Here is a 13,392-nt window from a genome sequence, read left to right as displayed (position 1 = left end):
CTCTTAAAGAATGTTAAACATATTTTTAGATTTATTAAATGAGATTTAATTGTACAAACTATTTAAATATTTACTGGACACTGCAGAGAAAATGAGTTATCAAATTCTTTTATCTTGGAAAAATAAAATGATTTGGAGTCACATACATGTGACATGGGTTTGTTCTGCTATGGTCCCAGTTTAATATTCAGATAGTTTTGACAAAACTATTAATGTGTGACTGTGATTTCTGAACTATAGACCAAAACTTTGATTAGATTAATTATATGTATTTGCTTTCTACTTATTTTGTTTAATGCTGTATTGATTAATGCAGTTTAATGCTGTATTAAAAAAACCTGAAGTTGTTGTAAATATATATACCCTTCATATTGAAAATATAATAGATATATTTCCTACTCAGGGCTGACATGTTTTACTTTTCTAGAATCCTACTAGCTATTTTTTATGTACTGAAGCTGAATATTGTACTCTTTCATTCACATATTACAATTTTTTTGAAACTCAAATGAGTTTCAAAAAATATAGTTTGAGCCTTTTCAAACTTTAAGAACAATTCTTAAGTAAATAGGAAAATAATTAACCTTAATATGCATAAACCATTAGTTAAAGCTTTCACCTCAGTTTATATAAACTTAATTTTGGGATAACTCACCTGTATCTGCCTGAGACACTGAAGATGTATTCTCAATGTTACCATAGAAATTTAAGTCACTATCTGAATAAAATCTTTCCACTTTATCTTGTATTTCCTCTGCATCTTCTTTACTTATTTCTACAGCAAGAATATGCCTTAGAAGTGTCCTATGAAAGATAGGTGGAATAGATTTTAAATGTCTAGTTTAAAACAGTTTGTTCCACTGAACCAGCATGCGTTAAATTTCTTCATTTTTCTAAAACTGCTTAAATTTGAATGAATATTTCAAATATAATACCTGCTGAATATCTCAGATATAATACCTGCTGAAAGTGCTCAACTATTAAGAGTTTAAAAAGATGAAATAAAAGAAGAGTTATGCTAATTTCATATCAAATATAACTTACACTTTCATGCATTTTAATGAAAAAAAAACCTCTATACAAACTTCAAATATTATACAACCTTGTAAAATCAAATGGTTCATAATCTCTGATGATTTTTTGTAACACTTAGAATATAAGATTCTAGGATATGCCCAAATCTATATTAGCATTAAAAATTAATTAAAAGAAGAAAATAATATATTCTTTTTAACTATAGCCAATATTATAATATTTGTGCTCTTGCATAGATCTTAGACTATTTTAGTCATTTTTAATTTTTACATTTCTTGTGATTGTGCACAAATTCATGGGATAATGCCAATAAATATGGCTGCTGATCTCTGAATCATGGGAATACTTTCAAGATTGTACTTATTAAATCTGTTCTTCAACAAACTTGATCAAGTTAGGTAAAAAATACATCAAGTAGAGAGGGAGGAGAGCTAAAGATGAGGGCTCTTAAATAATCCTGCCTCTCAGATTAAGGTCACCAACATCACAATTCTGTCTTCTATTGTATTACACATGAAGCAAAATATACTTTTAATACATACATGATATATAGTATCTTTTAATAAAGTGTCTTATTACAAATGATTATAATAATAATAATTAAAACTTGTTTTGTGTACTATAATGCTTTGTTACTTTTCCTCCTGGAATAATAAAATTAAACCATTAATCTACTAATTAATACAAAACCCTTATTTTCCTTTTGGATTATATATTAAATAAATTGAAAACAGCCAATCACCTCAAGTCTACTTCAAAATATATTTGCCTTGTGGAATTTATTTTTTGCATTTTGTCAGGGCCCAGATTTTTCTGATACTGTTTATTCAGTATAGACTTTGCTCATCTAATCCAAGGACTGAGAATGTCTGCTGAAAGTGCTCAACTATTAAGAGTTGTGACAGGAAAGCCCCACCCCCACTGCAGCTCATAACACAGGTGTTCTTTGTCCTGATCCCTTTCTCTGGATCAGCTTGTACTTGTTCTCATACATCTAACTTCACCCTTAGTAGGGTTGTTCTTATTCTCTTGGAAGTTGTTGACCATTACAAAAGTTCTTTAGGACTTGAGTGACTTTAGGGTAGTAATAGAATTATAATTTTATTATACTTTAATATTATATTTTTGTTACTACTGAATCCACTGTGTCAATTGGTTTTATACACTGCTTAAATTAGCCTTGACTGAAGCACTTTATCCATTTTAAAAAGATTTTGAAAAGCAATTGTTTGTTTAAAAATCCAAATTCATGAAGTATACTTACAAAGCATCATGCTTCTTTAAACTTCCAGGGGCACATTCCTCATGTTCAAAGTCATGCTGAATTGTATTCTACAAAAATTAAATATGAGTTGGGAAAAAATTATTAGGTATCCATAACTTAGTCAGATACAATATTTGCAAAATACATATAAACATGGATTCAAGTAGCAATTTGTAGATCAATTTACTGTGAAAAGTCACTAAGAGGAATTCTGCCAGTCAAAGGTCAGTAAGAGGAATTAAAACTATAGTAGGACATTGTAAAAAATAGAAACACCTTGTGCAATTCAAATTTTACAAAATATCCATCATGGCTCATGTTTTTAACACTGAATTAATGTTTACAGATAAAGACACTGAATTTCTGTTTAGGTTCATCATATACCAGTATAAGGAGTTTGTTTTTCAATCTGTTACTAGCTGTAATATCGGACAAGAAAAAGATTTAAAATAAATCCCATATTATCAAATCTCATTTTTAGTGCTATCACTTTACTTTTGCAAAAAGTAGGTGTAAAAAAATAGGAAGAGAACATTTGAGGTTTATAGAAGAAAATAGGAGAGTTATCCTATTTGAAGTCCAAAAGGATATGAGCAATTAAATATAAACATATACAAAGACAATCTGTTACTGCAACTTAGCCAATATATTTCTGCAACTTCAGATGACAGAACACTTGGAGTTTTCTCAAAATAATTCAGTCTTGAATACTTGAATTTCATTTCAGGTTTGAGACAATTTTTAGATCCCAATAGGTCAAGAACATTGAATGTATAAATATTTTTCCAGTAATCTGCACTGATAGTTCAAGCCTACAGATTACAAATGCACATACAAAGAGGAGAATAAAAAACTTACAAAAGCAGCAGTAGAGACATCATTTAAAGAATCAAGAATATTAGCTGCACTGAGTAGATCTTGAACAACTTTGGAAATAATCTTCTTCATTACCATGAATCCATTCTAATTGAAAACAAAATAAAATAACTATAAAGGGCATTTCATAAAAAAATCTATTAACATTCTGAAGCTTCTTTAAACATAAAAGTAAAAATAAATTAATCAAAACAATGATAGCAATATAAATTTAAAATTATTATTTATAATTTATTTTCTGAAACCATATTAAAACAAATACCTCAGCACGTTGTTTTTCTTGTTGTAATTTAAGCTTTCTTTGTAGGTCAAAATTCTGAAACTTCAGGCTCTGACACTCTTTCTTTAAACATAGTATGATATATTGTGCTTCCCTCATTTTACTCCTCTCTTCTTCTAAAGCCAAAGCTAAAGCACGATTATTTGCTTGAAAGTTTTTCAACTTTGCCATAGAATTATCTAAAAAAGATGGATAATTTTAACTTCAAAAATTATATTTTTTGGGGGGGGGGAGGAAAAAGAGAATATTAAAATACTTACCTGCAATTTTACTCTTAATAGGTAAAACTTGGTTCGCTTTATCCATTTTTGCCTGTTTTTTATTTATCTTTTCTTTCATTCGTTCTTTTATATCTTCCAAACTATCCTTAAAGGACTTTTTCAAAATTTTTACCATGTTTCATTCTAAAAATAAAGAAACGGTTATATTCAAATATACTTAAAATTTTACCACTTTAACAAATCATTTATAATAACTAGGTTTTATAGCAATAAAGTTTTATACTTGAGAAAAAAACATAGCATTTTAAAATACTTCTGCAAAATCTCTTCACGAAAGCTTGTTCTTCAACAAGACTTAACAATGTAAAAGTTAAATTTGGAAAAATACTGTGCAAATTGATTTTAACTTGCAGTCTTAGATATGTTGGTATCCATATCTTCTTTAAGGACATGATTACAACAAAGCATCTATTACACAATAAAAATATTTGTCCTCATGTAATGTTGCTACAGTTTATATAAAAAAGCAGTTTAGACACCAACTGTATTTTGCTCCCTATGGCTCATTTCATTTGAAAGAGGAAAACTCAATTTTAGTTTTACTTATGAATTATGAATACTTATTGTTCTTTTTCTCTTATAATGTTTGTATTATTGGAATATTTTATTTCTTACCAAATCCGATTCTGAGCTGGGATCAAGAAAACAGCCAACTGCATAAAGTTGCTTTTTTCTTCACCTAAATATGATGACAGCAAGCTGTTAGGTGTGAAGCTGCAAAGAACCTTTCTTCTAGCACAGGTTATATACACCATGATTAGCTCCTCCTTTACAGTGCCATCCCCTTACCCATTCAACCAATTCCACCCTCTTATCATTCCATATAAGGAACATCTTCCTACCATGCCTGAGTGTCTAAATTTTCTGAGAATAATTTATCTAATGAGATGCTATCCTTGAAATGTACACCTTATCTCACTGCCCTGGGTAAGCTACTTTCAAGGCCTATGAACAGTGAAAAGTTAGATGGCTAACAAATCTTAAGGAAAACAAAATGAGACAGGATTTCGAAGCTTTGATAAAAGTGCTCAGAAATGCACAAATTAAATTTTATAATATAAAAACTAAAAATATTCTAACAATTCCAATTTCTCTTAAATTTTAAAGCACACTTAAATTTCAGTGATTGTATTTAGCATCAAGGTTGATACATTTCAGTCCACTCAGATTGATTTTCATTGGTAAAAATTTAAAAGCAGTAGCAAGTTGATAACAAAATAAAACCTTGACAACAACAAAAATCTATAACAAAAATGCAGCTATCCTATCACAGCAACTGTCTTATCTAGGTCACATCCAAGATCACATTGTTCTAAATGGTCTCTTAAGATTTCTGTCTTGTTGGAGTAATAAGAAAATACAAAGAAAGCAAATATTCTTTCATTATAGTGTCTAAATCATGAAAAACAACCTTACATTGGGCACCTCTGAATATGGCATTGCAAACCCATGACTTTTAGCTGGGAAATAATTTGATTTACTAGGCCACAGGTTCTTAACTGAGTCTTCTCTCTGTCGCCATTCAGGATCAATTTAGATTGTTGGGAATGTTTTCTTCCATTAGCTCTTTAAACAGTTCATATATATGTGGAGCAGTGAGGTTTGGTAGTGAATGTAACTCACACACACACACATTGTGGGTACCTTCTACCACATTTTCCCAAATCTTTTCTTCTTCTTCAAATGTATAACACGGTAGAGGGATTTCGGATAGATAAGCAATAAAAACTTAAGTGTGCTTTTTATGTACTTCTAATATCACTAATATCATGGAAAGCAACTCTATAATTAAACATCCATACTTACCTTCTGCAATGTACATGTGATATGTAAATAGTATTTTAAAAACATTATGTTCCTTTCCTATAACTCAAACATGGAGTTTTCTAAAAAAGAAATCAAAGATAAAAAGGAGTATTCCAGAATATAGCTTCCTTAAAATTACAGAGACACCATATCTTGGCTATAAACTGGAAGCCTATCTGAGGTCTCCTTTTACTATTTTCATTATCTTGGGGTCTGTGATATTGACATATAAACTAAAACAAGTACAAACCCCAAGATAAAGGCTAGAATCAAATTATTAATACCAGCCTAAATGCTTTTGCTATTAATACCTCCAGTTAAGGTGATGTATGTATGTATGTATGTATGTATGTATGTATGTATGTATGTATGTATGCATGCATGCATGTATGTATGTATGTATAAAGTAAAGGTTTCCCCTGTCCAGTTGTGTCCAGCTTTAGAGGGCAATGCTCATTCCCATTTCTTAATCAAGGGAGCCAGCATTGTCTGACTTTGCTTGGTCATGTGGTCAGCATGACTATATTTCATATGTATTTTTATGGTATCTTCAACCTTTACAGTTGGAACTATTCATCAAATAATAATCACGTTGTCATTCTACCTCTCAGATAACAGTACAAGAAAACTATAATCTGCATAAAGTCTCATCACTTGTCCCCATTATTGTTAAATTTAGAGGTAGCAAACAAAAACCCACCTAACCTTTTACTGGCACCCATTTGCAGGACTATTGTGAGAATGTAGCTTATCCTTGGTCACCCCTATATCCGCCTCCACATGGGAAGAATATTGCAGCCAATTCATGCCCGAATTGGACTAATGGACTAGAGGACCCACAAAATGATCAACAGATCTGTAACTCCACTCCATCATGCTCTCTGGTGATTGAACAAGAAACTAGAGAACTCATTCAGACCCTAATGCTCAACAAGAATCCCAGAGAAGATCTTCTATCTCCAAAATTATTTGATTGGTGGGCTTCCTTACTTGCAAGTTTATATACCCATATGAATAATTCCTGCCAAATTCCAGATGATTGGGACCCCTCTATTAAGGTTCCCATTTACAAAAAGAGAAATTATAAATTAATTAGCCTATTTGACATTGTAGTAAAACTGTATGGCAAGTATTTTTATGTAAGATTGAGGAATGGGTAATGGAAAAGCACTTGCTTCCTCCAAAGCAAAGTGCTCTTAGGTCAGTTCACCCCACTACTGATAACTGCTTCATTTTATGCCATTTAATAGAAAAATAAACAGTTAAAGGAAGCCAGACACCTGTTTACAACTTTTATAGATCTCAGTGCAGCATTTGATTTGAGAAATAGGGACCTTCCTTAGAAGAAATTTATGCACCTGATCATAGACCTCAGCATGGATCATAAAGCAGCTCACCTACCATAGTTACCAATAATAAAGGTATACAACAAGATAGTCCCAAAGATCAGGAATTCCTAAGTATTAAGGTGATGGGCAAGACCCTAATATCAAGTTGCTTAGGAATGTTTTCAGTAAGGAGGAAGGTTATTAATAAATATAGGGCTTAAATACTTTGTAATCTTTAGGTTGTAACCTTTATCTGAATTGTGTTACTATGACCCCCTGAAGATATATGCATGATGTTGCTCTTAATGACTAATTTATAATGGGGATGTGTTTCCATGATTGGTTCAAGGAAATGTATACTTTTCAAAATTGTATAAAAGAGGCTCTACTCCAAGCCCAGGTATGTCCACTTGGAACTTGCTTCCATATAATCCTTCTCCAGCATGATGAGTGTAGAATCCACTGGATGGGTTATTTCAGCCTTCCTGCTCAGAAGAGATTAGGTCAGAACTTTAGCCACGCCTCCCTCTGGGTGTGTCTTCCCAGTTTTGACTTAGTCTTGTGCTCAGCAAGGCGCTGAAATTTTGGCTCCTTAACTAGGCTAAGTTAATTGCATTTATTTCAAAGTATTTTCTTCTAATTAGGTTAATCCTTCTTTTAGGATTTAGGGTGCAGTGTTTCCTTTGTTTTTTCTGTTGAAATTGGGATCGAATTGGCAGAGACTTACATCCTAAATTTACAAGGGGCCTTCTGGCTTTGAGCCTTCCAGGCTCCTGTGAAGAAGGCTGCAAACCTTTTTTTTTTTTCTTCGAGCGGAGCGCGGACCAGCCTACCAGCTGGTTCTTGGAGATCGGAGTCGTTTGAGACTCAGGCCGATCAGAGACTTCCTTTCTGGCTTTGTTGCAGCGAGGCTCCTCCTGGCCGCAGGACTCAGATCGCAGCGGGGGCTGCGCAACTAATAGCAAGTTCCTTCCGTGACTGGGAGAGAGTGCTTATTTAAATTGCTGCTCCTTGGGGTTTTTGCCCTAACAGGGAGATTGATTCCCCCCATTCCCTCCTTTGGCGTCCTTCGCCTTTTCGGAGGCCAGGAGCAGGCGTAAACGCCATTTTGACCGCATGCACAGGACGCGGTCGCCATTTTGAGAGGGTTATTGTAGGCGGCCGCCATTTTGAGTGTGGCTTTGACGGCTGCCATTTTGAGTGTGACTTGACGCGGCCGCCATTTTGAGTGTGTCCTAGGCACGTAAGCAAAATCTGTGGGGACCTCGTGTTTCCTCTCACAGACATTGAGGCCTGCCTTATTTGCTACTGGCCTGTGTTCCCAGGCCTTTAACCGGGGGGGAAGTTTTACAGCCTGTTTCATACGAATCACAGGTTTGATTCTGACCTGAATTGGAATTTTCCTATAATTACTTATTGGTGGTTCTGTCACCTATTCTTATTCTGGTGTGAGTTGAGCAAAGGGGAACTGTTTAAACCACCTGTTCCACATAGGAAGTGGCATTTGTCACTGGCCTAGACAGGCAGGTCTAGAGAGCTGTCTGGCTGTCCTTGCCATTGTTATTGTGCAGAGTGAGGATCGGTTTTCCATCTCTGTCAACCAGGTCTGCGTGTTTGGGTTCCCCCACTTCTGGATATCTCCTACCTGGATTATCTAGACTGCAATGGCAGACAGTTCCTTGCCCCAGGCGTCACAGGGCTCTGGTATTCCCCCTGCACAAAGCGCAGATCTACTGATTTGGACACGGGGGGAAAGAAAAAGGCCAAGACTAAACACATTTCTACCAAGGAGCCGTCAAAATCAGCCGAGCGAGAGGCCTTGAGGAGACATTTGGCACTGGAAAAGGAATTATCCAAAGCCCAAAGGCTCAGGTCCAGTGAATCTGAAGTGGTTCCCTCTGTTCCATTGGACACTTCTCCATTTGAGCCTTCATTTGTTCCTTCTCATGATGTCCCAAGGGCTTGGTCTCCTCAGGGGGAAACTGAGCAAGTTGGTCCCCCTTGCTCCTCATCATCATCTACTCATCTAGGCCCCGAGGCCACATTTATTCCAGCGGAGGCTGGGGTGAGTTCTTTGGAACAAAGGGACATGTGGTCAGATCAGTTTCAGTCATTCATGCACAATGTGTTTATACAATTCATGTCTTCCAGGGGACAACGACCTTTTCAACCACCTCCTTCTATTCCTCCTTCGCAAACGGGTCGTACCACAGTCCCTGGTTCAGGCGTTTCTGAGACTTCTTTCCAGCTAGGGGAGAAGGGGTCTGTTGACCTGGAGATAACTGACACGCCCATGGATGAGGAGGCAACGCCCGAACAGGCGTCAACTACGGGGCTTTTTGATCCTTCTCTTTTCAGGTCTCTACTAATGAAGGCTGTTACCACCGTCAATCTCACTTCGGTGCAGGAGGAGAAACCCTCTACCTCCACCAGTCAGGAGTCCAATCCTTTGTTTGCTGAACAGGTTGTGGAAGACAAATAGATTCCTTGTCCACAGGTTTTCCATACTACAGTGGAGAAGCAGTGGTCATCTCTGGCCACTCTACCCTCTCCCAATAGTATAGAGAAGAAACTGTTCAACGTTTCTTCTTCATTTGCTTCCCTCTTGGAGGTGCCTTCGGTTGATACTCCCCTGACTTCTCTGTTTTCCACTTCTGCTATTCCAGGGGATATGGTTGAGGCTCTGAAGATGGAGGACAAGAAGTTTGAACTTTCTCTCCGCCGAGCGCATCAGGCTTTGGCATGGGCGATCAAGGCTGCCACTTCATCCTCTTTCTTCGCCAGGGCTTCAATAATGTGGCTTTGTGAACTGCAGGCCATTGTTCCCCCGGATCAGGTTCAGACACATCAGACACTAGGGAAGCTAGTGGCTGCTTCAGAGTACGTGGCAGACGCTTCTCTTCATTTGACCAGGTACTCTGCACGATCCATTGCAGCCACGGTTGCCTCTCGTAGGCTACTGTGGCTGAAACAGTGGAGAACGGACTTGAAGTCAAAGTGGCGTCTGTCCACTTCCAAATATAGTGGTGCACAGTTGTTCGGGTCAATTCTAGAACCGCACATTATCGAGGGCAAGGATAAATGTAAGATCCTGGCTCACCCCTCCAAACGGTCGGATAGACAGTTCCAGCAGGATTCCCGTAGGCAAACCTTCCGTCCCAGTGGTACCTGGGAGTGGAGGCAGCCCTTTCGAGCAGGGCAGTCCTGGGATTGGTCAAGAGGCTCGCGATCCTTTCCCCCTAGGCAGGATCATTCACAGGACCGCCAAAGCATGGGAGCCAGGGGCCAATTCCAGTCCAAACGTCCCTTCAGGGGCTTGGGTGGCCGTCCGTATAGGCGGTCCAAGTGACGCCAAGGAGGGCTCTCTCATCGGGGGCCACCTGGCGCTGTTCAGCGACATTTGGGGGGTGACCACCACAGACTCTTGGGTCAGGGAAACTGTCAAGTACGGTCTCACCCTAGAGTTCTATTCCCTTCCTCCAGACCACTTCATACAGTGTCCGATGTCACACAGCACAACCAAAGCAAATTTGGTAGCCACGGCCATCTCCCATCTGGAAGAAATCAAAGCCATAGAACCAGTACCACGGGATCAAGAAGGAAAGGGCTTTTACTCCATCCTGTTTGTGGTCCCCAAAGCCTCAGGAGGATGGAGGGCCATATTGGATTTAAAGGGTCTGAACTACTTCTTGACCTACAGAAGGTTCAAGATGCAGACCCTAAAGTCCATTCTCGCCAGTATCAGAAAAGGGGATTTCCTTTCCTCCATAGATCTGACAGAGGCGTACTTGCACATTTCGATACTTCCGAAACACCGCAGATTCCTCCGGTTTTGTTACGCTCACCGGCATTACCAATACAGAGCCCTTCCCTTTGGACTATCTTCAGCTCCAAGGGTTTTCACAAAAATTTTGGCAGTCTTGGCGGCTCACCTCAGGATGATGCCGGTGCGCGTGCAATGTTATCTAGATGACATCCTAGTACAGTCCAGTTCCTTCCAGGCGGCTCAGTCAGACCTGGAAATCACAATACATACACTCCAGGTTCACGGGTTCTCAGTGAACTTCAAAAAGAGTCACACAGTTCCCACAAAGCGTCTCCTACATCTTGGAGCGGTCATAGATTCAGACCTTTGCAGGGTCTATCTTTCGCAGGAACGTCGGGTCAGCATCCGAAAGCTGGTGCAACAGGTTCGGAGGGGCAAGGCAGTGCCTCTGGTACAGCTGTCTCAACTCTTGGGGAAGATGGTGTCTTGCATGGGGATCGTGCCATGGGTCAGGCTTCACTCAAGAAGCCTCCAATGGTTCCTCCTTCCCTTCCAGAAACAGAATCTCAGTTCCTCCAACAGAAGGGTCAGGGTTCCCCACCACACTTTGTCATCCCTCCTATGGTGGACCTCATCCGCAATGACCAAGGGGACCATATTCAAGGAGCCCCTCAGGCTCACCTTGACCACAGACACCAGCCTGTTCGGTTGGGGTGCCCATCTTCGGACTCATCTGGCCCAGGGACAGTGGTCCCGGTCGGACTTAACCCACAATATAAATTGGCTCGAACTCAGGGCCATACACTTAGCTCTCCGGCAATTTTCCTCTCTGGTGACGGGACAGCACGTCCTGATTCTGACGGACAACGTGGCGACCAAGGCTCACGTCAACAAACAGGGAGGGACCCAGTCCTGGTCGCTCATGCAGGAGGCCTTGGGCCTAGGGCTGTGGGCAGAGTCCAACCTGGAGTCCATCAGGGCGGAACACATTTCGGGGGAGGCGAATCGACAGGCGGATTCCCTGAGCAGGGTCACAGTGGACCACTCGGAGTGGCGACTGGATCCGGCACTGTTCTGGGACATCTCGATAAGGTTTGGCCATCCACATCTGGATCTCTTTGCCTCCCCGTCAAACACACAACTTCCCAGGTTCTTCTCCAGGTTCCTGACACAGGGAGCGGAGGGAACAGACGCCCTCCGGTGCCAGTGGCCAGGGGGTCTGCTTTATGCCTTTCCTCCCCTTCCGATGTTGCAGGCCACCATCCTGATCCAGGAAAAGGCGGAGGTAATCTTGATTGCTCCAGATTGGCCAAGGTGTCCGTGGTTTGCCGACCTTGTGGATCTATCACTCTCGCCACCGTGGAGGATTCCCCCAGACCGAGTGGCCCTCAGCCAAGGGAATCTTCAACATCCAGATCCACAGTGGCTCCAGTTAGCCGCCTGGCACTTGAGCGAGAAAGTTTAGCTAGGCAATCCTATTCGTCCGGGATGATCTCGATGATTCAAGCCTCAAGGCGCCCCTCGACTAATAGGATTTATGACGCCACGTAGAGGAACTTCTGCACGTGGTGCACTAGGCATCATCTCAGACCGCTCTCGGTCACAATTCCCAATATTTTGGACTATTTGCTGGAAGGTATGAACAAGGGTTTATCACCTAGTACCATCCGCAGGCAGGTCGCGGCCCTGTCAACAGTCCTTACCTGTGACAACTCGGTTCCTTTGTCGCAACATCCGGCAGTTAGTGCTTTCCTCAAAGGAGCGGTTAACGCCCGACCGCCTGCGGTCCATCGTTATCTGTCTTGGGACCTGCCGAAGGTGTTACAGGCTCTGACCTCTCCTCCGTTTGAACTCTCAATTCTTGTTCTCTTCATTTTCTGTCTTTGAAGGTGGCATTTCTAGTAGCCATAACATCGGCTAGAAGGATATCGGAATTGGCCGCACTTTCAGTTAGGAGTGATTTGTGCACCTTCTTCGAGGATAGGGTGGTCCTCAGATTGGAACCTTCATTCATTCCGAAGGTCAATACCTTGTTTCACAGGTCCCAAGACTTAGTTCTTCCTAATTTCTGTCCGAATCCTTCACATAGTCTTGAACGGCAGTGGCATAAATTGGATGTGCGCAGGGCTCTGCGTCATTATGTCAAGCTAACCTCAGCCTTTCGAAAGTCGGAGGCCTTGTTCGTGTCTTTTCAACCTTCTGCCATGGGTCAGAAGGTTTCATCTTCAACCATTGGTAGGTGGATTAGGGCATGCATTGCTCGGGCATATCTTTCTCAGTCACTTCCAGTTCCTGTACACATCACGGCTCACTCGACGTGTAGTGCATCTGCGTCTGGGTCTACACAAGCTTCGGTTGAGGAGATTTGCAGGGCAGCGACGTGGTCCTCCGCTTCCTCATTTGTCAGGCATTATAGGATAGATAGGTATGCTGCGGCGGACGCCACGTTTGGCAGACGGGTTCTACAACAGGTTGTTTCTTCTCAGGGGACACAAGCCTAGACTCCCCCCCCCGTAGGGACATGAGCGGCTTTGGTATGTCCCATCCAGTGGATTCTACACTCATCATGCTGGAGAAGGGGCGTTGTCTTACCTGAACGCCTTTTCTCAGCATGATGATGTAGAATCCACACCCTCCCATTAGGGCAGTCTAGGCAGGTGTCACGATGATTGGAGCCATTGTGCCAGACTTCGTCAGGGATGCTTCGCCTCGTCAAAATTGGGAAGACACACCCAGAGGGAGGCATGGCCAAAGTT

The 13,392-nt window shown here is 40.4% G+C and overlaps 1 protein-coding gene across 1 annotated transcript in view; it reads right to left on the bottom strand.

The window, feature by feature from the left end:
• SGO1 (shugoshin 1) overlaps positions 1-13,392 on the bottom strand; it is a 34,612-nt gene that overhangs the window by 4,541 nt on the left and 16,679 nt on the right. The window contains exons 3-8 of the mRNA XM_015810736.1: positions 4,352-4,415; positions 3,716-3,859; positions 3,438-3,634; positions 3,158-3,262; positions 2,300-2,367; positions 656-804 (exon numbers count right to left, since the gene is read on the bottom strand). Of these exons, the coding sequence (XP_015666222.1) occupies positions 656-804; positions 2,300-2,367; positions 3,158-3,262; positions 3,438-3,634; positions 3,716-3,851 (655 nt within the window). The 5' untranslated portion in view covers positions 3,852-3,859; positions 4,352-4,415. The remainder of the gene's footprint in view (positions 1-655; positions 805-2,299; positions 2,368-3,157; positions 3,263-3,437; positions 3,635-3,715; positions 3,860-4,351; positions 4,416-13,392) is intronic.

The sequence above is a fragment of the Protobothrops mucrosquamatus genome, unplaced genomic scaffold, assembly GCF_001527695.2.
Source record: "Protobothrops mucrosquamatus isolate PMUCROS unplaced genomic scaffold, P.Mucros_1.0 scaffold18, whole genome shotgun sequence".
Taxonomy (NCBI): domain Eukaryota; kingdom Metazoa; phylum Chordata; class Lepidosauria; order Squamata; family Viperidae; genus Protobothrops; species Protobothrops mucrosquamatus.
The sequence above is the reverse complement of the archived record's forward strand: the minus strand, read 5'-3'. Positions and strand labels throughout refer to the sequence as shown.